The 27,269-nt window shown below is 43.3% G+C and overlaps 1 protein-coding gene across 1 annotated transcript; it reads left to right on the top strand.

Annotated features, from left to right (window-relative positions):
* The first annotated feature begins 1,588 nt into the window (after nucleotides 1–1,588).
* Nucleotides 1,589–25,668, top strand: LOC121008754 (group 10 secretory phospholipase A2-like). Its single transcript, XM_040441450.1, has 4 exons — nucleotides 1,589–1,592; nucleotides 4,093–4,258; nucleotides 24,416–24,522; nucleotides 25,598–25,668. The coding sequence occupies exons 1-4, from the start codon at nucleotides 1,589–1,591 to the stop codon at nucleotides 25,666–25,668; spliced, it is 348 nt and encodes a 115-aa protein (XP_040297384.1).
* Nucleotides 25,669–27,269: the final 1,601 nt, after the last annotated feature.

The following is a 27,269-nucleotide window of genomic DNA, read 5'->3' as shown; positions in this document are numbered from 1 at the left end:
GTGAAGCCTGATTCTCTGCTACGACATGAAGCCTGAATCTCTGTTATGGGACCTCTCTCCTCTGTCTGGGTGCCGGGGCCTAAAAATATCTGACAGTGGTCTGTTCCAGTGTTGGGTGACGTGAAGCATGATTCTCTGCTATGACATGAAGCCTGAATCTCTGCTATAGGACCTCTCTCCTCTGTCTGGGTGCCGGGGCCTAAATATCTGACAATGGACTGTTCCAGTTTTGGGTGACGTGAAGCCTTATTCTCTGCTATGACATGAAGACTGATTCTCTGCTGACATGAAGCCTGATTCTCTGCTATGGGACCTCTCTCCAATTAATATTGGTTAATTTTTATTTATTTTATTTTTATTTTTATTCATTTCCCTATCCACATTTGTTTGCAGGGGATTTATCTACATTTTGCTGCCTTTTGCAGCCCACTAGCCCTTTCCTGGGCTGTTTTACAGCCTTTTTAGTGCCGAAAAGTTTGGGTCTCCATTGACTTCAATGGGGTTCGGGACGAAGTTCGGGTCGGGTTCGGATCCCGAACCCGAACATTTCCGGGAAGTTCGGCCGAACTTCTCGAACCCGAACATCCAGGTGTTCGCTCAACTCTATTTACAACATCTACTGGATCTACTTCATGCAATGTTGACAACCAATTTCCACACAATCCACCCCAATAGGACCAATTGGTGGCTATAATGTAGTACAGAGCTTTCTCCCATCCTGAAACAACTGCTGACACAAAGAAAAACATATTTTCTAATATAAGGACATCATTTCCACTAAATGTACACTTTTTCTGGATTATTAGACCTTTCATTTTTCTATATTTGGTCTGGGCTACCTTTACAGCAGCAGTTTCAGCAATATGTTGGTAATGCTCTAATTTATCCTTGATTAGTCTCTGACCACACTGAAAAAGGACAATCTGTCCTTCTTGCTCAACACTTTTCTGCTCTAATTTAAGACATTCTTTCAAAACTTGTAATCTTGTATGAGCCTTTTTATAGGCTGTCAACAAATTTTTAGCAACGTCTCCTCAGAGAGACTACATCACCTGCCTTAGCAGGGTCCCCCTTCAGTACTTTAACAATATCAAGAGGTTCAATGCCCTTAAACTTATTCTCCCATGATTCCGCTAATCTTGCCCCAGATAACTCTTGTGCAATTAGGTTATATGGAGTCTCAGTCCAGCCGTGAGTCTCCACTGCAGTTTCAACCTTGTCTTTAGATTTTTGTTTAAACATCCTGACACCAAACAGTTAATCTTCAAAACTTTTTGGCAAACTGCCAAATGACAATATTTTGCAAGAAGATACCTTGACACCTATGGATCTCTATGCAAAAATGTATTTTCAAATACAATCGTTTGTTTCAAAGATATATCAATTTGGCATCCTGCCGACTATGCCAATTTATGTTTTGCCTGATAAAAGTGTTGCTAACACTACTACGGAGCGCTCACTAGCACACAGACTAGGACCTTAAGTGAGTTAAAGCAAAACAATTACTTTATTTATGATTAATGATAATAAAATTATGGTTGACAATAAGAGTTATCATAATTATAAAACTACAGTTATCTTGACTATCATGAGTAAGTAAGAGTAAAGCATCAATAGATCACCAGATATTGTAGCGTCACCCGTTGCCCACAGATTGGGGGATTCCAACAATCAGCACGCAGAAGAATCTGGGAACAGCGCAAGGCACGTCTGCCACATCTTCAATGAATCCCAAATTCCCAGTTGAAACCCCCCTAATTTTATAAGCAAATATGATATCATAAACTCGTGATTGGGCATGTAAGCGCGTGATCATATTTACTTGATAATGCACAGAGAGAAAAGTCTTATTATGAGAAAAGTCTTATAATGAACACTTCATGTTTTCATGCACAATAACTTGTTTTCCTGACTTAAGACAATGCCTAAGAATCTTCTTTGTTTTCCTGAACTCCCGTACCCTCAGTACTTTTCCACTTATATACACGGTTATACTAAGGTTTCATGACTACTTCAGTGTCAATCACCATTATTCCACTCATTCTTATATATTCGTATCACATTTGTATCACAACTTCCTTCTGGGATTCACGTCCCCACCTATCCCTTAGTTGAACTTGATAGACTTACGGCTTTCTTTCAACCGTTTTAACTATGTAACTATGTACTGGGGAAGCAGCTGCTTCGGGGCCCAGGCTGACAAGGGGCCCAGCCCTGGGAGCAGTGTCTCACACTTCCCATTCGGACCCCCCTTCACATGCGGCCACATTGGGGCCCCTACCTGTCCATCTGATTCATTAAAAGAGGGCCCACCCATTGCCCACCCAGCCCCCATACTTTAAGTCTGCCTCTACCCACATAGTGCGCTGCCAGACAGAGAACACTACAAGCTGGTGGCATGCTTTGCAAATCAATCTTCACAGGCAGCACTGGCAGTCCGCCTACCCTCCTCACTGGAAAAAGGAGGGTGCAGCAGGAGCAGCCCGGTAGGTTAGACAAGTAGCGTGGCAGTGGGCACAGCAGAGTTTTTTCAGGTATGCACCTGGGCCCCTGGGACTTGCCTGCAGGTTCTAGGCATGACCAGGCAGGGCAGAGTGGAAGACAGACTGGGAGAGGAAAGGTCAGGTACAGTAGGCAGGCACAGTTGTCAGTGTGCAGCCAGGGCAGTCTGCAGCATGCATCTGCCACTGGTCACAGCCATCCCAGCCTCCTATAGCATGCATCTGCTATAGTACAGGAGGTTGGCAGAGGAAGGAGTGGGCAAAGTCTGGGATGGATACCTGGCAGCTGCATGCTGATTCAAACCTCTGCCTACTCCTTCCTCTTCCAGCCTCTTATACTATAGCATGCAGTACGTGGCATCCTCCCCTCTCTGTCTGCTGTTTAGCTGTATACTAGTGCTTATTATAGCATGTGATGCCAGGATAGTCCTGGGTCGGCATCGGGTGCGTGCGTATGTGTGCCATAATAAACAATAGTACATGGCGGAACAGCGGGCGAGAGGGGGGCTGCCATATACTGCATACTATAGTACAGAGGGCTGGCAGAGGAAAGAGTGGGCAGAAGTTGGGATAAAAAGTTCAAATCACCCCCCTTTCCCAATATTTTACATAAAGATAAATAAGCATAAAAAATGGATGGCGTGGCAGCCTGGTCTGAAAGAGTGATTTTGACTAGCCACAGGAGTGGGGTTTGCCTGGGAGGAGGGGGTTGCGAAGGGTGGGGTACCCGTATAAAAATTTGCTTTGCGGCTCAGTCATTTCTACCTATGGCCCTGGTGGGAAGTAATGGAAAGTACATCACAGCAGTATAGTGCTGGCAAGTTCCACAGAAGGGAGACGCCCCTGCTTCTGAGTAAAATACATCTAGCTGTGCAGCTCAAACAGGGAATGATATGGCTGAAAAAGACTTTAGTGAAGCCCAAAAAGTCTTGCTCCTTCACAGTTATGATTTTACAAAGAAGCACAGCCATTATGCAAACTTTTTTGAAAACGATGGTATGCTTCAAGCTAAATTCTTATGAAACAGACTTTAGCTATAATGAGTTTTTATGACCTGTTAGAAAACTACAGATAAGGGCTACACATTGATCCATCAGAGCACCTCTCTGACTGATTCACTGAGAAGAGGGAAGCAACTGCACTGAAAGTGAAAGCTGTAGAGTAAAAACTGCTGAAAATTTTAAATAAAGACGAACTGAAAAAAAATAAAAAAAGATTTTTTTGCATGAATTGAGTGGAATGCACTGATAAAAAAAATTCCCCCAAAGGTGCCCATAGCATTAAAGTATATACCATTTTCACTTTTAGGTTGCCATGTTGCAATGTTTTTCATGTTTGAAGTAAGATAATTATTTAGAGAGACATTGTTTAGGGTTTGTTTTAGATGTGCTTTATATGACACTGACTGTGTCCATCCATGTGAATTTTTGTACAAGCAAACCTAAGTCCTTGAACCCTTGTCATATTTCTGCGTACATCACTGGTACTTCTAACTTTTACTGATTACGTCTACACGTTGATGCAGACATGCATAATAACATAGTAATGCAAGTACCAAACATACTATTAAAACCTTGTTTTTCCATTGCAGGTTTGAATGGCGAGCAGGGCGATTCTCGGATAAGGCAGAAGAAAAGTGTCATTGAATTAGCTGGAGCCATTGAGTGTGGAACTGGTGGATCCGCTCTGTATTATCTTGGATATGGATGTTACTGTGGTGTAGGAGGACACGGAATGCCATTAGACGAGACAGACTGGTATTTCATTCCATAGCTATCATGCTAAGCATGTTGAATTGTTAAGGTGGACGGTGCTGTTGTGAGGGAAATTACCCCTGCGTCTATGATTATGGGTTCCGAATTCAAATAGCGTATGTGCACAGAGAAGGCTGATACAGACACACAAAGGTTGTAATCAGTAATTTACTTTATTGTAAATTAGCAGACAATCTTATACCATAATTATTGGTAGATGCCCAACAGCCGTGCGTCACATAAAAGCATAAAGACAGAAGAAATGAAACATCTTTATCAGAAAAGAGGATGTGAACTTAGCGCAGCAGAAGCTAGCATTTATAAAAAAAAGAGCAGGAGGGGGGGAAGGTGGAGGTTGTCAGCTGATCCCCCCCTTTTCCCCCCGCGTGCCAGCTAAAATTTTATTAACCTCTAATTGAACTCTGGTTCAGATAGATATAGGATATACAAGAAGGAGTTCTATCTCTTACAGCTGTGACTTAAACATCATTCACCTCATTTTACATTTTGTTCTGTACAATCAAATGTCAATCCAGAGATAAGCAGCGGCAGTGGTGCCAATCAGCTGTTTAATGCCCTCTTAACCTATAGTAAAATGGGAGGTCGAGACAATAGGTCTCTGCCATGCAAGTGTTGGTCTTCTGTCTAAAAGGTATGGTCATTTTAAACTGGGACTGGAAGTTACAAAAAGCAAGCATTTAGCCACAATAGTAAACTAAAGCGGTGCAAAAAGTCACGTTTTGGATAATACTTTGCAATCCTTTCTCTTCATATTTTATTTATGTAGAACAAGAATCAGCAACTCATGCCTTTTTCAATTCTGTGGGGGTTCAGAGAACAGCTAAGCAAGCACTTGTACATGATGGGAGATGTAGTTTTGCAACACCTGGAGTGCCAGTGTCACGGCCACGGTTATGGCCGTGACTCCTTGGGAGCCGCATACTGTTGCCCGCGGTTTTGGGTTGTAGTTTCAACCGCAGCTTGAGGCATAATGTAGTTAGCCTCAGGTACGGTTGCCGCGGACAACAGCTATGTGTGCGGTTCCCTTGGAGTTGTGTGTGCGTTTGTAGCACTTTTGTATGTCTGTGTGCACTTTGTTTATGTTTGGTGTGCACTGACATTTTCCCTGCACTGTGGCTGTCCGTGGCAACGTTTGGTGGTATTATGTACATGTGGTGGCAGTGTCCCGGCCTTCGGGCTGACTCCCAGGACACGCTTGCCACCCATGTCGTTGCCTGCGGCAACAGCCACAGTGTGTTTATTGTTTGGACACTTCCCCTTTAAGTTATGTTTTCCCTTCTGTGGTTTTGGAAGGGTTAACTCCCTTTCAGTGTGTGTGAGTCACGGGGTGTGTCTGATTGTTGGGTGTGGCCTCTTGGCCCTATATAGCTTCAGTTGTAGGCAGTAGCCAGAGAGGGTGTTTCAGCCATGCTGGCTGTAGACATCCTCCTGCTTACTTACCAACTGCCAGTGGGGGCCAACCTTCTGGTCATAAGCTATATATATGTCCTTTGGTGTCTGGAAGATGTTGTTTGCTTTTATGTTTCTTTATTGCACCTGTGGTCCTGGGTTCCCGTGTGTTGTATGTTTGTGTGCTGAGTCCTGCTGTCTGTGGGCAGTACACCCACATGGGTTCCAGGCTTGGTTGTCTGTGGCAGGTCAGTGTGATGTTTGTGGCAAGTACCTGCCACTGCCATAGGTTGCACTTGTTCTCCCTTCCTTGCAGCTTGGCCAGTGAGACTCCTGTTCCTCCGTATCCTGAAGGAACAGGATGTCTTACTCTGACTCCTAGCCTAGGGACCGGCGGAGGGCGAGTAGGGATCCGAGGTTCCTGCGCATGGGTCCTCCTACCTTCAAGGTCGGCCCATGCAGGTAGGAGTTAGGGTCAGGTTAGGGACGCTGTAGGAGGTGACCTGCTCCCTAATCCTGTTTGTCCTGGTCAAGCAGCGACCATCTTCCTGCCGGCACACGGCTGAGGGTTTCCCCCATCCTCAGCCGTGACAGCCAGAGGTTGCTGATCCCTGATCTAGAAGATGGTATGCTAAAAATATCTGATGGGCGCAGGTCCCATCTTTGGGAGCCGCACTTATCTCTAGAACAGGACCTCAAAGTGAACAAGGGCACACCGCGCAAGTGCGCCTAACCTCCATTCTCTTCTATGGGAGTGCTGAAAAATAGCTGAGCGCCGGCACTGTTATTTCTGGAACTCCCACAGAGTTGAATGGAGAGGTGGCAGTGCTTGTGTGGAGCGCTCTCCATTCACTTCTATTTGAAGTTCCCGAAATATCCGAGCAAGCTCGCTCAGCTGTTTTCGAAAGTCCCATAGGAGTGAATGGAGAGCATGCTGTGCATGCACGTTACCCTCTCCTTCACTCTCCTGTTTTAGAGATACTATATCTGACATTGGTGGCAATGATTAAAGATAACCTGTAAGTTCTCCTGACTAGAGTTGAGCGGACACCTGGATGTTCGGGTTCGATGGGTTCGGTCGAACTTCGGAAAAAAGTTAGAGTTCGGGACCCGAACTTGAACCGAACTTGACCCTGAACCCGAACTCCATTGAAGTCAATGGGGACCCGAACTTTTGAGCACTAAAATGGCTGTAAAAATGTCAAGGAAAGGGCTAGAGGGCTGCAAATGGCGTCAAAATGTGGTTAAGAGCATGGCAAGTGCTCTGCAAACAAATGTGGAGAGGGAAATGACTTTAAATAACATAAAATACGTAAAAATAAAAAATAATAATCTTGATCTAGGAGGACCAGGTCCATATGGAGTAGGAGGTTGAGGAGGCGGTAGATGTGGCGGTGTCGTTGGAAGCTGTGGTGGAGGAGGAGGCAGCCTACACTGGTTTTTGGTTTTAAATTTTATTTTTAAAATTAGGGTCCACCCCAAAACATTGGGAAATATAACCTGTGATAACCCCCTCCAGTCATGCTAAACACACGTTCAGACAATACACTGGCTGCAGAGCAGGCCAGAACCTCCAAGGGGTAAAGGGCAAGCTCAGGCCATGTGCCCAATTTGGAGACCCAGAAGTTGCAGGGGCTGACCCCTGTCAGTCAGTTCGTGTAGGCGTGTGCACACTTACTGCACCACCATGTCGCACGTCCCCGTGATGTTCACGATCCAATTTGATATCTGCTCTATCAACTTTCGATGTTCTTTTATGCGCCTACCATGGTGATCATGGGTGGTAGGGAATCAGGGTTCCAGGCCAGAGAGGGAGCGTGAGAAAGAGAGACCACATCCAAGGGAGGATTTTTATTTATTTATTTAAAATTAGAGTTGAAATATGGGAGAAATTATTAAAGCATAAAAGTGTGACAACTTTTCAAAGTTTAAGCATTGAATGAAAGGATGTGGCGCGCATTAATTACTGAATAATTTATAAAATTGAACCCTGCTCCCTCTTCTGCTGTGCTGGTGGCTCTGTGTGACCACCGCCTCTTCCTCCGAACTACATCGGTCACTCGCATGACCTTGATTCCAAGTGGGGTCGAGGACCTCATCGTCCTCCACATCATCCACCCAGTCTTCACCCCTGATTTCCTTGTCGGTCTGCACACTTTCGAAAGCCCCAGCAGTTGGCACCTGTGTTTCGTCATCATCCGAGACATGCTGCGATGGTCCTCCCATGTACTCATCTTGAAAAATAAGTGGTTGGGCATCGGTGCACTCAATCTCTTCCACTTCTGGGGCAGGGCTAGGTGGATGGCCCTGGGAAACCCTGCTAACAGAGTCATCAAAAAGCAGAAGTGACTGATGCATGACTTGGGCCTCAGACTGCTTGGCTAATTTGCAAGGGGGTGAGGTGAAAGACTAATGGACATCGGCTGCAGGTGCCAACTGTGGTCTTTCAGCAGGAGACTGGGTGGGAGACAATGTGAAGGAACTGGTACCACTGTCAGCAACCTAATCTACTATTGCCTGTACTTGTTCAGGCCTCACCATTCGTAGAGCAGCATTAGGCCCGACCAAATACCGCTGCAGGTTTTGTCGCCTACTCGCACCTGAGGAAGGGGTTTCACTTGTGCGTGTAGCTGGCACAGATCGACCAGGTCCTCAACCTGCAACAGGAGCTCCACCAGCAGCACCACGACCTGGGCCACGTCCCTTATTTGACGCTCTCCTCATATTTTTTGAATTTAGGATCTTAATTAATAGTAGAAAAGAACGAAAGTATGTAAAGGGTGTATCTCACACGGCCTGAACCAGACTAGGCCTCAATTAAAGATTTCTTAGCACAAAATGGCTGTATTTCAAATGGCTGTATTTCAAATGCCTAATTCAAACCCCTGTATGTATAGGGGGGATCACACATGCCCTGAACCTTTGTAGGCCTGAAGTAAATATATCTTTGCACAAAATAGCTGTATTTTAAATGGCTGTATTTCAAACCCCTGTATGTAGAGGGGGTATCTCACAGGGCCTGTACCAGTGTAGGCCTGAATTCAATATTGGTGCACCAAATGGCGGTATTTAAAATCTCTGAATGTAACCCAAATGTCTTAAGGGTGTATCTCACAATAACATCTGCATCAAAGGCTGCCAACTAAATTTTTTGTGCCCAAATGAGTGTTTGTTTAAAAACTGAATTTGACAGCAGTATATAAGCCTGTAATTTCACACGTGCTGATGCTGCAAGGCCTAAAAATTGTGTTTTCTGTCAAAAAAGTGTTTTTCAAACCCCAGAAAATGATGGGTGTATTTCTACCTTAAATTGCACACTGACTAATACAGATGTTGTAGATTGCCAAAAAAGTCTTTTTTTGCTAACAGAATATGAAAGCTGTATATGTTAAACTTGAATTTAACACTTGCAGATCTGGAAAATACTGTTTTTTGAAAAAAAAATTGTGTGTTTTTCAAACCCCAGAAAATGATGGGTGTATTTCTACCTTAAATTGCACACTGACTAATACAGATGTTGTAGTTTGTCCCAAAAAATTGTGATTTGCAATGTCCCAAAAGCTCACATGCAGTGCTGGTGCACTGAGCATGCATAAAATGGCCGCCGCCGCCACCCACCTAACTAACAGAATTCTAAAAGTTACTATTTTTTGGTCAATGAGCTCAGGGCAGGGTAAAACGATAGTGCCCTGCACCCACACAACTATTTATCTGTAGATCGCTGAGTTAGATTCTCTCCTATGCTCTCCCTGAAATAACAAGTCCAGCAGCATCCTCTCCCTACACTTGTAACAGCAGAGTGACGTGCAGCGCTACGTCACTCAAGCTTATATAGAGCCTGGGTCACATGCTGCTCTGGCCAATCACAGCCATGCAATTAGTAGGCATGGCTGTGATGGCCTCTTGGGGCAAGTAGTATGATGCTTGTTGATTGGCTGCTGTGCAGCCTTTCAAAAAGCGCCAAGAAAGCGCCGAACACCGAACCCAAACTTTTACGGAAATGTTTGGGTCCGGGGTCCCAAAATTCTAAAGTTCGGTACGAACCCGAACTTTACAGTTCGGGTTCGCTCAACCCTACTCCTGACATGTCTGTAGTCACTTTTTGCATTCCCTATGTAATAACAATTCTGTAGCATCTATTCTTATTACTCTGTTTTTCCATTCCTCTATTAGTCCTTCTAGAAGTTTATGAATCGCCAACAGTCTGCAATAAGTCAAACTGGATGTTATCAGTTAGAGTGTATCCCTGCACAGTTTGACATTGGCAGCACTGATTGGATAGTGTCTGACTGTACAGGTAACACCCAGTTGGACCTTGCAGACTGTGACAATTCATGCATAAACTTCTAGAAGGAATAAAAAAGGAATAGCACAACACATGTGGATAAATGCTTTAGAATTGTTATTACATAGGTAATGCATATAGTTATTAAGACAAACTTGTCAGGATAGTTGACTGGTACTCTTTAAAATACAAGGACACTCCAAGCAGGGGCATAACAACCAGCACCTGAGCCAAATGTATAAGAGGACCACCCACTTACCATGTGCTAATTATCTTATTGGTGTCTTTTTTTGTAGTACAAACAGCACTGGCCCACTAAAGGTAACAGATGCAAATACTAGCTTTACACCCCATTAGTACCATTTATATCACTGCAGAATTTAAATTTACAATCTATAAAAATGAAACCCATCTGATAACATGCTGAAATGTAGCATAACCCACTCCAAACAGAAGATTGGTTGTACAAGTCCAGACCTCATTTGGAGTATTGTGCTCAGTACTGGAGACCATATCTCCAGAAGGATATTGGTACTTTGAAGAGAGTTCAGAGAAGATCTACTAAACTAGTACATGGATTGCAGGATAAAACTTACCAGGAAAGATTAAAGGACCTTAACATGTATAGCTTGGAAGAAAGACGAGACAGAGGGGATATGATAGAAACGTTTAAATACATAAAGGGAATCAACAAGGTAAAAGAGGAGAAAATATCTAAAAGAAGAAAAACTGCTACAAGAGGACATAGTTTTAAATTAGAGGGGCAAAGGTTTAAAAGTAATATCAGGAAGTATTACTTTACTGAGAGAGTAGTGGATGCATGGAATAGCCTTCCTGCAGAAGTGGTAGCTGCAAATACAGTGAAGGAGTTTAAGCATGAATCCGATAGGCATAAGGCCATCCTTCATATAAGATAGGGCCAGGGGCTATTCATAGTATTCAGTATATTGGGCAGACTAGATGGGACAAATGGTTCTTATCTGCCGACACATTCTATGTTTCTATGTTTCTAAGTCGACATAATTTCTTTGTGTGATCAGACATAGTTAGGCATTAGAAGACTTTCCACAGCCAATATTAGTCATGTGCTCAGGCATAGCTTAGGAGTTAGAACACTTTCCACAGCCAATATTAGTTGTGTGCGCCGACATAGCTTAGGAGTTAGAAGACTTTCCACAATCAAGAGGACTTTCCTCAGCCAATATTAGTCGTGTAATCAGATATTTCTAGGAGTTAGAAGACTTTCCACAGTAAAGAGGACTTTCCACAGCCAATATTAAAGCTCATGCACAAAATTGTCATGGCTCAGTGCCCGTGATACGGACATCAAATAGACTTTAATCAGTGCGTGATCTGTAAAATACATCCAAAGATAGGACATGTCTTATCTTTTGCAGTGCGGAGGCTTCGTAGTGCTTCCGATCAATGACTCTGCTACACAAAAAAATAGAAGATTACCAATCTTTGGCCATATCTGGTGGACTCATCTAAGTGCACATGGTGGTGGACCTGCCATTTACTGTCCCCATTATGGGCACAGAGCCCTTATGTGCGTCTGCTTGAGCCTTTAGTACAGTGCTCAGACATAGCTAGAAGTTCAAAGACTTTTACACAACTCATATTAGTCATGTGATCAGACGTTTCTAGAAGGTAGAAGACTTTACACAGCCAATATTAATAGAATGCTCAGACAGAGGAAGGAGTTTGAAGACTTTCCACAACCAATATTAGTTGTGTACTCAGACATAGCCAGGAATTAGAAGACTTTCCACAGTCAGTATTAGCCATGTTCTCAGACATAGCTAGGAGTTAGAAGACTTTCCACAGCCAATATTAGTCATGTGCTCAGACATAGCTAATAGTTAGACGACTATACACAGCTAATATTAGTTGTGTGTGCAGACAAAGCCAGGAGTTGGAAGACTTTCCACAGCCAATATTAGTCTCGTGCTCAGACATAGCTAGCAGTTAGAAGAATTTCCACAGCCAAGAAGACTTTCCACAGCCAAGAAGACTTTCCACTGCCAATATTAATTGAGTGCTCAGACAGAGGCAGGAGTTAGAATACCTTCCACAGCCAATATTAGGCGTTTGCTCAGACATAGCTAGTTAGACAACTATGCACAGCCAATATTAATAGTGGGCTCAGACATAGCTAGGAGTTAGAAGACTTTCCACAACCAGGTTTAGTCATGCACCCGAATATACTGTATTTAGGAATTAGAAGGCTTTGTACAATGCAAAGATCCAATGCAGATCTATAGAAGGGAATATGAGCCCAGTTCAATAGAACTGTGTTGTGCATATAAACCACACCCTAAACATTTTCTGTAATACGGCTATGTGAACATGAGTTGTTCACATCTTCATTGGAGGCTTTGTCCAGGGCCACCCTCACAGCTTCTGTCAAAAACAACGGAGAGAAAATTTCTGCATGCAGTACTTTTTTTTAACCCCTTAGTGACCAGCCTGTTTTGGGCCTTACTGACCAAGCGTTTTTCTTCCTTTTTTCATTGTTGCGTTCCAAGAGCTATAACTTTTTTATTTTTCCGTCTATATAGCTTTATGAAGGCTTATTTTTTGCGGGAAAAGTTGTTAGTTTTTAATGGCACCATTTTGGGGTACACAAAACTTTCTGAAACATGCACGGAGAGAGAGAGAAACACGGCGGCACTGCTTCCACTGATATAGCCGTTTTCAGTATTTGAATCAACGTAGATGCGGTATGGTAAACTCCAATGTGTGGTGCTCAGCAACACAGAATATCAGACTGTGGTTCACGATGTGAAGAGAGAAAGGTAACAGAGTTGCGGCACTCACCGGGATGTAAGTTAATAGCTTTATTCAGGCTTCTTTAGAAGTCGACACATGAAGGATCCAGGGGCGGACACAATGTTGCAAGCGGTGACAGCCGTTTCGCGCGTCGGATCGTGCTTCCTCAGGCCGCTGTCAAAACTTTCTGATTAACTTTTATTAACTCTTTCTGGGAGGGAGATGGAAAAGACAGCAATACTGCCACAGCGTTTTTACGTTAAATTTTACAGCGTTAATTTTTCTGTATAAATAACATAATATCTTTATTCTCTGGATCAGTATGATTACAGTCATACCAAATACATATAGTTTTTTTTTACGTTTTACTACTTTTTTTTGCAACAAAATAAATAAATAAATAAAATAAAGTTCCAAATCTGGTACGGATAATCCACCCTCCCTCTCCTGGATACTCAGTATCTGTGCCTTTATCCTCGTTTTTTTTCCTCGCCATATTAAATCGGTTAGTAAGCTGGCTATTTTTTTAAAGTATCTTTTGGGGATTATCACTTTTGTGTTCCACAAGGTGTAATTCAGAGCGGGTAATACGCAGATCTTAACCAATGAAATACGTCCTGCCATCGACATGTACAGTCTTTTCCATACCTCTATTTTCTTCCTAATTTCCTGGATTTTCAGGATCACATTTAATCTAGCATAATCATTGGGATCCGGAGTAATCTGAATTCCCAGTTATTTAACGGGTTCATTAATCTTTTTAATTTCCAGCTGTCCCGGTCTAAATTCGTTCAGAGGGTCAATCGGGATACACGCCGATTTGGACCAGTTTATCCTAAGTCCCGCATGTTTACCAAATTGTTCGAATACCTGAAATATCCTATTTAGTGATCCGTGTGAACCCACAAATAACATGATATCATCCGCGTATAAAGCAATTTTTTCCTCATGGGTGCGATATCTGAACCCCACGATTTCCGGATCCTGTCTGATCATGTCTGCAAGCGGTTTAAAAGCTATAGCAAAAAGCAGAGGGGAGAGAGGACATCCCTGTCTAACCCCTCTGCCAATTGGTATGCGACCTGAGTGTTCTCCATTTACTATCACCCTTGCAGAGATTTCCGTGTACAACAGTTTTACCCATGTAACAAATCGTTCCCCGAATCCCATTTTCTTCATTGTGTTAAACAGGAAGGGCCATTCTATCGTGTCAAAAGCCTTTGAGGCATCTATAGTTACAATCAACCGTTCTCCGCAATTTGTGGGTTCAAACTGGGTATTCACAAAGTATCTCATAATATTCTCTGTGGTAGTTTTGCCCAACATAAATCCTGATTGGTCCTCATGAAAAAGCACTGTCGGGATTCAAACCCGTGACCGGCCATGTCCCAGGCAGTAGCTCTAGCCACTAGGCTACCAACCCTTCTGGACTTTTCCTCCTACTGAACTCTTTGATCTACCTTGTTCCAGCCTTGCCTTGTTAATCTCTGTGATTCCTTGCACCTGCTACTTCCTCTTTATAAGCCCAACCTCTTGCACCTGACCCCTGCTGGTTATTGTTCTTCGGAACTTGATCCTGCTGTATCTACCGCTGTTCCTCTGTTGCTACTACTACCAACTCGACTGCTGCCAACCTCTGAATCGTCCCTGACTACTCTATTGCCTGATCCTCTACTACCGTCTACCTGTCTGCTGCCAACTTCGGAATGGTCCCTGACTACTCTCTTGCCTGATCCTCTACTACCGTCTACCTGTCTGCTGTTGACCCGGACGCCTCCACCCTGCCTCTCTCCTTGCGGTCTCCCGCTACTCCACCCGGTACACTACCGAGTGCCCTCCCACGCAGGTGAGCTAGCATCCTTAACAAGCACCGAGATCACACTCTTAAGTCTATTTGCCAAAATCTTAGCTAATATTTTATTATCTGTGGTGATCAGTGAAATAGGACGGTACGAATCCATCAGGGCCGGGTCCTTACCTGGCTTTAAGATGTGTGTGATCAAAGCTTCTTGCATAGAGTCTGGCAGTTTTCCCACCTGCTTCGCTGACTCCCAGGTTCTAAGCAGTTTCGGAATTAATATTTCTTTCTATTGAGCGTACACCTCAAATGGGATGCCATCTATTCCTGGTGTCACGGCGGACAGGATATATGATACACAGAAAAGTAAACAAACAAGTTTCTAGGCGAGAAGCTGGGAATAAGGTCACCTCCTGACAATCCCTATCAGCTCTCCCTATACAGCTATGCCCACATTCAGACCCTTAAGGTGGGAATAATGTGTCCTCGTGCCTGGGCTGAAAATACCCTAAAATCCCTAAGATGGTGAAAGGGGAATAGGGAAAGCCTGCTCCCTCAGGACCTGGAGGGGACAGGCGTAACTCAAACAGCCTAGACAGCAAACCACAAGAAATCAGAAACAAACTTATCTTTTCTGAGCAGGAACAGCCAATCCTTCCTTCCTTCCTTGCTTCCGCAGAGCCAGACAAAAGTTATAACCCGCAAGGAACACTGGAAGTGGGTGTGATTTAAACTGAAACCAACGACCCCACCCAGTGCACCTGAAAGAAGGCGGAACTAGCTCGAATCCAAAACAAAACAAAAAGGCTAGACAAGTGCTGCTAATCTGGCAGACCTCCGCACATAGCCTGAGCAGGGCATGACACCTGGGGCCTTGTTCTTTGTTATCCCATTTAACATATCCTTCACTTCTATCGGGGTTAAGGGAGCTTCCAGGGACTTACATTGATCTATTGTTAACCTCGAAATAGTAATTTCATCCAAGAACTGTTGTATTTGCTCTGAATTTTTATTTATCTTACTTCTGTATATGTCTGCAAAATATTTTTGGAGTAATTCTATTTTGGCTGTTTGCTCAGTATTTTTATGTCCCGTTTCATCCATTATGCAATAGATATACTTATTCTTTTTTGTTTGGGTCGCTACCAGGGCCGCTAATTTTTTCCCAGGGATGTGTGCATAAATGTAGTTATCCCTTACGTGGTTTTCTTTTTGTTGTTCTGCCAATAAGAACAATTCATCCTTTAGTTCAGAGGCCTTCTCTATCCAGAGAGTATAATTTTGATCTGTAGGGTTAGCAATGTAATTTTTTAAATTTTTTTCTGCCTCACCTTCCAGTTTTGTTATTTTCTCCCTTATTCCTTTCTTATATAACACTGTATACTTTGTAATGATCCCTCTAATAAAGGCCTTGGCAGCTTCCCATATTATATTAACTGTCGTTGATCCATCATTCATCTCAAAGAACTCTCTTATCTCTCGCAAGATCTTATCGTGTGTATCCATCATATTTATCCATCCTATACTTATATTCATCCCTCTTTATTTGTTTTAATATTTATATTAATTTGATTGTGGTCCGAAACACCCCGTTGCCCATATTTCACCCCTACAATTTACAGTGAGCCTTTCTCATTTGTGAAAACTAAATCGATCCGTGATAGACTCCTGTGAGTCTTTGAAAAACACGAATATTTCCGTAAATTAGGGTGCATGACCCTCCAAATGTCAATCCAACCCATCTCTTTAGTGATGTTTTTTAATTTAGAACCCATGCAGGACCCCTGAATAATTTATGTAGTCCGGGTCGTTACGGACGCGGCAATACCAAACATATGGGGGAGATTTTTTTCATTTAAAAGCGTATTTTCAATGGAAAAAAAAGCGTAATTTTAAAAATGTAATACATGTGTTTTTTTTGTTTTTTTTTACCACATAACATTCTCACAAGGGGACTATAACAGACAGTATTTTAAATGCTTTTAAAATGCAATGCATTATCCCTATAGTGCATTGCATTTTATTGGCAATGCTATTCTAACATTGACCAGCAGGCTGCACCAGAGAGGCGCAGTCTGCTGGAAATTACTGAAGGCTGGTCGGGGGCCTACATCGGAGCCCTGTCAGCCTTCACACACATCGACACACATCGACACTCGCATTTGCGGGGTGTCGATGGGAGACAGAGGGAGTCCGCTTCCTCTGTCAGCACTTTACATGCGGCGGTCGCCATTGCCTGCGGCATGTAAAGTGTTAAACAGCACGGATCGGCACTCCTGCCGGTCCGGGCTGTTAGAGCAGGGCCGCAGCTCTCATGTGAGAGCCAGGTCCCCGCTCCCTGCTGCACGGGGGACCTATGCAGTGCTTAGACTGGTCTGCCGTAAAAAAGCAGCCTAAGGTCCCTTAGTGACCGCCGTAAAAAGGCGTATATGTAGTCACTAAGGGGTTAAGCTAAAAAAGCTGTATGCCAGATGGAAATCTATTAGAGTTAAGGGGATATATTTGGCTCCATTGAGGTCAGTTATGTACTGAGTCCAGCGCTTTCATTGCTTTCAGTGTTCTGCTCCTCTAATGGAAATAAATATCGGTTGTAGGAACCGACTGTTGGTCATACATGCAGGGGTCCAGAAGGCAGAGACCTGGCTGTTGTTAGGCCCTTGCATTGAGTAAAAGATTTAGCTATCATTGTCACCTCTGCTGACATGTCTGTTTTAGTAAGTACATACAGTGGATATAAAAAGTCAACACATCCCTGTTAAAATGTCAGGTTTCTGTGATGTAAAGAAATTTGACAAAGATAAATCATTTCAGAACTTTTTCCACCTTTTAATGTGACCTATAAACTGTACAACTCAATTGAAAAACAAACTGAAATCTTTTAGGTAGAGGCCTAGAGGGAAGAAAAAATATAAAAATAAAATAATATGGTTGCATAAGTGTGCACACCCTTAAACTATCGGTCCATTCACACGTCCGTTGTTTCTTTCCTGATCTGTTCCGTTTTTTGCGGAACAGATCTGGACCAGATCTGGACCCATTCATTTTCAATGGGTCCTGAAAAAAAATCAGACATTGAGCTGTCCGATTTTTTTCAGGACCCATTGAAAATGAATGGTTCAGATCTGTTCCGCAAAAAACGGAACAGATCAGGAAAGAAACAACGGACGTGTGAATGGACCCTAATACTTTGTTGAAGCACCTTTTGATTTTATTACAGCTCTCAGTCTGTTGGGGTATGAGTCTATCAGCATGGCACATTTTGACTTGGCAAGATTTGCCCACTCTTCTTTGCAAAAACACTCCAAATCTGTCAGATTGCGAGGGCATCTCCTGTGCACAGCCCTCTTCAGATCACCCCACAGATTTTCAATCGGATTCAGGTCTGGGCTCTGGCTGGGCCATTCCAAAACTTTAATCTTCTTCTGGTGAAGCCATTCCTTTGTTGATTTGGATGTATGCTTTGGGTCGTTGTCATGCTGAAAGATGAAGTTCCTCTTCATGTTCAGCTTTCTAGCAGAAGCCTGAAGGTTTTGTGCAAATATTGACTTGCTAACTTAGACTTGCTCCGCTGAGCCTGTGTGCCACGCAGCCCAGCCGTTCCCCCATGAGGGGCAGAAATGTGAAATGATGGTGGGAGGCAAGAAATGGACATGAATCATGAGGGGCAGAAATGTGATTCGCTTGTGTTGACAAAATTTCTTGAATCGGCCATGACTAAGGCCACAGTTCCAGCTGAAGAAAAACAGCCCCAAAGCATGCTGCTGCCACCACCATGCTTCACTGTGGGTATGGTGTTCTTTTGGTGATGTGCAGTGTTGTTTTTGGGCCAAACATATCTTTTGGAATTATGGCCAAAAAGTTCAACCTTGGTTTCATCAGACCATAACATCTTTTCCCACATGCTTTTGGGAGACTTCAGATGTGTTTTTGCAAAATGTAGCCTGGCTTGGATGTTTTTCTTCGTAAGAAAAGGCTTTCTCCTTGCCACTCTACCCCATAGCCCAGACATATGAAGAATACGGGAGATTGTTGTCACATGTACCACACAGCCAGTACTTGCCAGATATTCCTGCAGCTCCTTTAATGTTGCTGTAGGCCTCTTGGTAGCCTCCCAGACCAGTTTTCTTCTCGTCTTTTCATCAATTTTGGAGGGACGTCCAGTTCTTGGTAATGTCACTGTTGTGCCATATTTTCTCCACTCGATGATGACTGTCTTCACTGTGTTTCATGGTATATCTAATACCTTGGAAATTCTTTTGTACCCTTCTCCTGACAGATACCTTTTAACAATGAGATCCCTCTGATGCTTTGGAAGCTCTGTGTGGACCACGGCTTTTGATGTGGGATGCCACTAATTTCAGGACAACTAAAGCAGCTGAACTTTATTTGGGGTTAATCAGAGGCACTTTAAATGATGGCAGGTGTATGCTGACTCCTATTTAACATGATTTTGAATGTGATTGCTTTATTCTGAACACAGCTACATCCCCAGTTATAAGAGGGTGTGCACACTTATGCAACCACATTATTTAATTTTTAATTTTTTTTCTTCCCTCAACCTAAAAGATTTCAGTTTGTTTTTCAATTGGGTGGTACAGTTTATAGGTCATATTAAAGGTGGACAAAGTTCTGAAATGATTTATCTTTGTCTCATTTTTTACAGCACAGAAACCTGACATTTTAACAGGGGTGTGTAGACTTTTTATATCCACTGTACATTCCCCATGTAATACCAATTCTGGAACATCTAGTTGTATGACTCAGTGATGTGCCTTTCCTTGACTAGGGTATTGTCGAATCGCTCTCTCACTCCTAGCTTCTGCCACCCTCCGAATTCCCTTAATCCCAAGAAAGACACTTCAGCCAAAGATGGATTTAGTTGGCCACAGCAGCCATTTTATTAACAAAGCAACATAAATAACATAAATGCCATAAATAACATATAACATCCCCAAAGGCCTTAGGGACCGGGCTAATTTTCACCTTAAAGGGGTTATCCGAGTTAAATACATTTATGCTAATAACTCTTAAATACATTTATGCTAATAGTATTATATTAAACTATTTTGTAAATCACTTACATTAGCTATTTTGCTCTGTTTAGCCAGTTCACATTTGGGTCATGTGACCCCCGACGTCATCAACCCTGCTCAGGCACTGACGTCTCGTTTACAAGCTTCTCCCTGCTTGAGGGAGTGGCCCGGCTCTGTAAACGAGACGTCAGAGCCTCTGGTGCCCGCCCCTCTCTCCTTCTCCTCACACAGCCTCGGTGATGGTAAGCGATCGCTCATGTGCGATACTTACCAGAGCCAAGGTGATTTTCTCCAGCAGCAGCACCAGCAGCAGAGTATGTGTCTGGCTCCTTCCCTCACTTGGGCCAGTTTACACGTTCCCCTCCCGCGTCTGGGGATTGTTATTACAGCCCTGGCCCCCTCAACAAGTCCCCATTATACTGTTAATACCCCCCCTGGGGAAAAAAAGGAAATAATTGTCCATCATATAGCTTAGATATAGCTATATCTATATCTGCATCCTAGATATATCTTTATCTAATCTATAGCTTAGATACAGCGGTAGCTTAGATACAGGGGTAGCTTAGATACAGTGGTAGCTTAGATACAGCGGTAGCTTAGATACAGCGATGGCTTAGATACAGCGGTGGCTTAGATACAGCGGTAGCTTAGATACAGCAATAGCTTAGATACAGCTATATGTCATAGCTGCATCCTAGCCGTAGCTGTATCTGAGCCGTAGCTGCATCCTAGCCGTAGCTGTATCTGAGCCGTAGCTGTATCTGAGCCGTAGCTGTATCTGAGCCGTAGCTGTATCTGCAATGTGACAGGAAGATCTGCCTGTGTGAGCTAGGAGATGATCATGTGACTGTTTTTTTTTTATGCAAACTTAGGTTGTGCAGAGCAGGGTGAGGGGAAGGTCAGATTGTTCACGGCCACAAATATTCACATGAGGTAGAGCTCAGGCATTGTTGTTATACGCCCCCTCAGCATGTAAACACAGCAATAACAGAACCATGTAAAGGTGTACGTATGGGTTTCTCTCTTAAGAAATCAAGCTTAACCAATGTATATGTATGTCCTGATGAGATTTATGAGGTTTTAATTTTTTTTCCCATAACTCGGATAACCCCTTTAAGGACCAGGCCATTTTTTGCAAATCTGACCAGTGTCACTTTATGTGGTGATAACTTATAAACACTTTGACTTATCCAGGCCATTCTGAGATTGTTTTTTCGTCACATATGGTACTTCATGACACTGGTAAACTGGAGTAAAAAAAATTCATTTTTATTTATAAAAAAATACCAAATTTACCAAAAATATTGAAAAATTAGCAAATTTCCAAGTTTCAATGTCTCTACTTCTCTAATACATAGTAATACCAACAAAAATAGTTATTATTTTACATTCCCCATATGTCTACTTCATGTTTGGATCATTTTGGGAATGACATTTTATTTTTTGGGGATGTTACAAGGCTTAGAATCAAATCTTTTTAAGGACCAGTTCAGGTCTATAGTCACTTTGTGAGGCTTACATAATAGAAACCACCCAAAAATGACCCCATTCTAGAATCAAGGTATTCAAAACTGATTTTACAAACTTTTTAACCCTTTAGGTATTCCACAAGAATTAATGGAAAATAGAGATAACATTTCAAAATTTCATTTTTTTGGCAGATTTTCCATTTTAATATTTTTTTTCCAGTTACGAAGCAAGGGTTAACAGCCAAACAAAACTCAATATTTATGGCCCTCATTCTGTAGTTTGCAGAAACACCCCATATGTTTTTGTAAACTGCTGTACGGGCACACAGCAGGGCACAGAAGGAAAGGAATGCCATACGGTTTTTGGAAGGCAGATTTAGCTGGACTGTTTTTTTTTACACCATGTCCCATTTGAAGCCCCCCTGATGCACCCCTAGAGTAGAAACTTCCAAAAAGTGACTCCATTTTAGAAACTACGGGATAGGGTGGCAGTTTTGTTGGTACTAGTTTAGGGTGCATATGATTTTTGGTTGCTCTATATTACACTTTTTGTGAGGCAAGGTAACAAGAAATAGCTGTTTTTGCACCGTTTTTATGTTTTGTTATTTACAACATTCATCTGACAGGTTAGATCATGTGGTATTTTTATAGAGCAAGTTGTCACGGACGCGGCGATACCTAATATGTATACTATTTTTTTTATTTATGTAAGTTTTACATAATGATTTCATTTTTGAAACAAAAAAAAAACATGTTTTTAGAGAGCCATAGTTTTTTTCAGTTTTTGGGCGATTATCTTGGGTAGGGTATGATTTTTGAAGGATGAAGATACGGTATGATTGGCACTATTTTGGGGTGCGTATGATTTTTTGATTGCTTGCTATTACACTCTTTGTGATGTAAGGTGTCAAAAAATGTCTTTTTTTACAACGTTTTTCTTTTTCTTTTTTATAGTATTCACCTGAGGGGTTAGGTCAAGTGATATTTTTATAGAGCAGGTTATTACGGATGCGGCGATACCTAATATGTATACTTTTTTTTATTTATGTAAGTTTTACACAATATCATTTTTGAAACAAAGAAAATATCATGTTTTAGTGTCTCCATATTCTGCGAACAATAGTTTTTTCAGTTTTTGGGCGATTATCTTAGGTAGAGTCTCATTTTTTGCGGGATGAGATGACAGTTTTATTGGCACTATTTTGGGGTGCATATAACTTTTTGATCGCTTGCTATTACACTTTTTGTGATGTAAGGTGACAAAAAATGGCATTTTTTTACACCCTTTTGATTTCTATTTATTTACAGTACTTACCTGAGGGGTTAGGTCATGTTATATTTTTATAGAGCAGGTTATTACGGACGTGGCGATACCTAATATGTATACTTTTTTAATTTACTTAAATTTTACACAATAACAGCTTTTTTAAAACAAAAAAAATTATGTTTTAGTGTCTCCATATTCTAAGCCATAGTTTTTTTTATTTTTTGGGCGATTGTCTCAGGTAGGGGCTCATGTTTTGCGGGATGAGGTGACGGTTACATTGGTACTATTTTGGTGGGCATACGCCTTTTTGCTCGCTTGCTCTTGTAATATTAGTGATGTAAGGTGACAAAAAATTGTTTATTTAGCACAGTTTTTATTTTTTACGATGTTCATCTGAGGGGTTAGGTCATGTGATATGTTTATAGAGCAGGTCGATACGGCCGCGGTGATACCTAATATGTCTCCTTTTCCCCCCCCCCCCTATTTTTTACCAATTTTCTTTTACTTTATTTGGGGGAAATGACGTTTTAGTTTTTTCTTTACTTTTTTTTTTCCCACTTTGGAACTTCAACTTTTAGGGGTCTGATCCCCTTTACAGTGCATTTCAATACTTCTGTATTGGAATGCTTTGGCTGTATGAGTAATACAGTGTGTATTACTCATACAGCTTTTTGTCTGTGAGATCCAGGGGTCTGGATCTCACAGGCTCTTCACCGGAAGGCAGCGCCGATGCCTAAGGAAGGCATCGCGCTGCCTTCCATGCCATCGGGTCCCCATTACAGCAGCACGGGGACCCGATGGCACCGCCGCCCGCCCACCGAAACGACCTGTAAACGCCGCAAACCGCAGGTCACGGGACCCCTCCGCGCATTGTCTTATTGTCCCAGCAGGCACCCAGTTCCGATCACCGCCCGCCGTGCGTCGGTGATCAGAACTACACATGACGTACAGGTACGTCATATGTTCCCAAGAGGTTAAGGCTCCTCAACTACCCCAAAAACATTCCTAAAACGAAGAGGGCCCTTGAAGCCCAAAAACCTGGTGGAAATCTGCCCCACCCCTCAACTAAATTACCTCTAGCCGTATAGCCGCCAGATCAGAGGCAGAACTGTGCAAACATGGGCTACACCTGGGCAGATTCCCACCATCTCACCCTTCCGATTACAAGGCCTGAGGAGTCCAGAGCCCTCTTGGCTGCCTCCCCACAGCTCCAGAGCCACCATTCCACCAACTTCAATGACCCCCCCAACCGCCAAGGCCGCCATGACAAAAGAATGACCCGGCAAACAAACGGCAACCACCTACCTGACTCCCAGTTGTACCAACACAAACCCCCCTCCCCACTTGTGACCACTGACATACAACAGGGTGGGTGGGTGGAACTGATTCCTTCACTGTGCCCACTAAAATGGCCCCTTACCTGCCTTTGGTCCCCCCTTTTAACTGTCTTCCCCCTCCCACCAGCCACTCCCCTCCCAGCACCGCCCTTAACCCCTTGCCTGCCATTTTCTCCCCACTCCCTCCAAACCCAGTCATGCAGGCCTCCCCCCAGGCTTGCAGCCCAGGTCCGGCCAATCCTTTATTACTCCTGCTAGAAGTTATGAATGTATTACTAGCAGTTTCCAATGAAGGTCCAGATAGGTGTTACCAGTTAGGGGTGTGGTCCTGCACAATCTGACACTGACAGCACTGATTGGATAATGTCAGACTATGCAGGGACACATCACAAACTGTTAACACCCAGCTGGACCTTCACTGCAATCTGCTAATAATTTATTTATAACTTCTAAGCGGAAATGAAAAAGAAATGGCACCGCATAGAGTCAGAAGAATAGATGCTTCCGAATTGCTATCACAATTTGAATACAAGTAGTACTAAAACAGAAATCTCAGGAGAGCTTACAGGTCCTCTTTAAAATCTGGTGTAGGGTCATGAAAAATTGTGGAAGGAGGAACAAACACAAGGCCTTTCTTTCCTGAGCATTATAATGCCCCCCACACCACTGAATACAGAATAAGCATATCCGGTGACACACAACTCTTTTTATATTCCTGTGTATTACCCTATTTTGCAAGTAAACATCAATCCTTTTTTCATATCTGAATAATATTGTCTCTTTTCATAGGTGCTGCTTCAACCACGATTGTTGCTATGGAAATGCAGAAAATGCTGGTTGCCATCCTAAGATCGATCTATATGAGTGGGAATGCATCGATAATTCCATAAAGTGTGGTAAGAAAATGTACCGTACAAATTGCCACAAACAATATTTCTGGGAAACAGGTGGAGTTTGAGCTGCTGGAAGGAGCCTCAAGACCTGTACATGCTCAGGAATTAACAGGACACATTACTTTTATTACTTGTGTGTGCAGTTAGAAGTAGGAAATGAAATATCAATCCCTAATACAATGGTCCCCAACCTGTAGCTCTGCAGCTGGTGCAAAACTACAACTCCCATCATGCCTATGCAGCCTGTCGCTATCAGGGCATGAGGGGAGTTGTAGTTTTGCACCTACATGTTTGAGAGACACAGGTTGGAGATCACTGCTCTCATATATACCAATGAATGGAATGGTTTCCTTTATGAGAAAAGAGCATGGAAACCATAGTGTGTAACCAGTAAGACCATCAGTGGACACAAGCTGTTTTATGGCAGCCTAGTCCAGTTTGTCCAAAATTAGAAATCTGGATGCAGTAAATGGTGCTATATTATGAGTTCAGAAATTGGGTTTTTCTAATGAGATTTTGCCACAAATTTGCATGTAAAGCATCAGTGGTCACACATGCCTAGTTCCAATGCCCCAATAGTAGTATAGGGATACTGTTCTCGTCAAACTAACAGTGACAGGTCAACACGCCCCTTTCCCCACCCATAACCCCACCCACTCCACCCACAACCCCTCCCAGTTCCTCCCAAAGCGCCACCCGTCGCCCGCCCCAAACCATGCCTAAATGCCGCCCCATTCAACGCCCCTTATTCTGTTAGATCTGAAATCATGTCAGTAATTCAATTAAGTTGTAATATCTTTAAAAATAAAATGATATTAATCTTGTATTAACCCCTTACTAAGCCATTATAAATATTGACAATGGCTAATTGATCCGTCTATTTTCCTAAAGCTAAAATAGCTTTGATGATGTCACCACAGGTCCTGGAAGGGAAACTGATGCAGTCCCTTTGTTAGATCCTGCAGGACCTGTGATGCTTGAAATTTAGCTTTAATTATATACGATTGTGTTTAATAAAATCAAAGGCGTACATGATGTGTCTTCATACAGATTTGTCTTTATGTCCCCGTCATAACAGCATCAGCTGTGGCAGAAACAACAGAAGCTGCATCAGCCGCGGCACCCAACTTTCCCGGGTGCCGATTCTGACCTTTGGTAACAGTACTAATTAAAGCTAAATAGTTGTTAAAACATACCCCAATGGGGGGGCGTGGCCTGAGCATCTGCAGGAATGGCCACTTGAACGCTGAGCTCCGCCCTCTGAACTTTGAAAAGGAGACTTTTATGCTTCTTCATCACAGCACATGGGGAAAAGACTGCAGCTCAAACATCCTAGCAGCTCCCAGGTTTCTGCTAAAGCGAATAATACGCTGGATTCTTACCTCTGGCGATCCTCGGGGAAGACGTCCACAGAGTGCGGCCTACCTGTGTCCTCCGCTTTTGGTGAGTGCGAACCCACGGCACCGCTGAAAGGCCTCACGCTTCCAAGGGAAGAGAGTGATCTTTCCCAGGGACTTAAACCCTCAGCTTTATCACCTTCAGCGAAGGCATTCACCCCCAGACCATCAGGGTGCTTCATAGATTTTGCCGGTCCCGCCATAAGGCCGGAGCACGAGGCTGAGTGCGCCGCCATTATGCCGCCTAAACGAACGCCCAAGCACACTAGAAAGTCGGCTACGCCATCGCAGCGGCGTCGCGACTGGAGTGAACCCCCTGGGGACCTTCATGAGGCAAGTCACCATACAGTGGGGGATGGAGGCACAGCTGCATGGGATCGTTTATCTGATTCGATGGATGAAGGTGACGAGAGGTCCGTGCCTTACACGCAATCCTCAGTGCTTTTGCATCAGACACTACAACACCTGCCCACCAAGGCAGACTTTAAAGTATTGATTGCTGAGGTCAGGAGCGCATGTAAGTCGGAAATATCAGCACCCGTCATTTGGAAGACTTGGACAATAGGGGACGCAGAAATAATATCCGTGTTAGAGGTCTGCCCGAACCAGACGCTGACGAAAATCTACCAGACATATTGTCTGAACTCTTCAACACTATTTTGGGGTCTCAGCCACCACAAGTCATCAAGCTAGACCGAGCCCATAGGCGCTTCGCCCTAAATCTTCCGCAGCGCAGCCGAGAGATGTGATCTGCTGTGTACACGATTTTCAGCTAAATGAAAATATAATGGCCAAGGCCAGAGGTTTGAAATTCATTGATTTTCACGGCCAGACCGTCCAACTATACCAGGACCTCTCCTGGTGGACACTTCAGAAACGAAGAGTTCTGAAGGCCTCCTACTTGCAGGGAGGTTTGCAACTTCCTGACTTATATGTCTATTATATAGCGACACGCCTGATGTATGCTTCCTGGTGGATTAGAGCAGATTCCAATAATCCGGCGGTGGTGTTGGAGGCTGCATTAGTCGGTTCGTATGAAGCTCTAACGAACTTGGTTTACAGGGGAGGTGGAACTTTGATGAGTGGGAGATACACAGAAACTATGATGACGGTCATGGAAGCTTGGGCGAAGTTTGTGAATACACATATGGATACTCAAGCAGGGGATGTCTGGTCTCCATATATCCCTCTGTGGCGTAACAGGCATCTCCCTGAGCTTTTACACCTACCAGATTTTGAGTTTTGGCCTAGGTTGGGGCTTAAATATTTGACGCAGTTATTCCAGGATGGGGTCTTTCGCTCCTTTGAGGGTTTGCGGTCGGATTTCCTGTTGCCTCAGACGAGTTTTTACCG

Source organism: Bufo bufo, chromosome 7 (genome assembly GCF_905171765.1).
Source record: "Bufo bufo chromosome 7, aBufBuf1.1, whole genome shotgun sequence".
In the NCBI taxonomy this organism is placed as follows: domain Eukaryota; kingdom Metazoa; phylum Chordata; class Amphibia; order Anura; family Bufonidae; genus Bufo; species Bufo bufo.
This window is presented reverse-complemented; position numbering and strand designations above follow the sequence as displayed.

Bases quoted from the DNA above. Each gene is read 5' to 3' on its own strand.
- LOC121008754 (XM_040441450.1), top strand. The intron at 4,259-24,415 runs GTATTTCATTCC...CTCTTTTCATAG, and splicing joins CCATTAGACGAGACAGACTG to GTGCTGCTTCAACCACGATT. The intron at 24,523-25,597 runs GTAAGAAAATGT...CCGTCATAACAG, and splicing joins CGATAATTCCATAAAGTGTG to CATCAGCTGTGGCAGAAACA.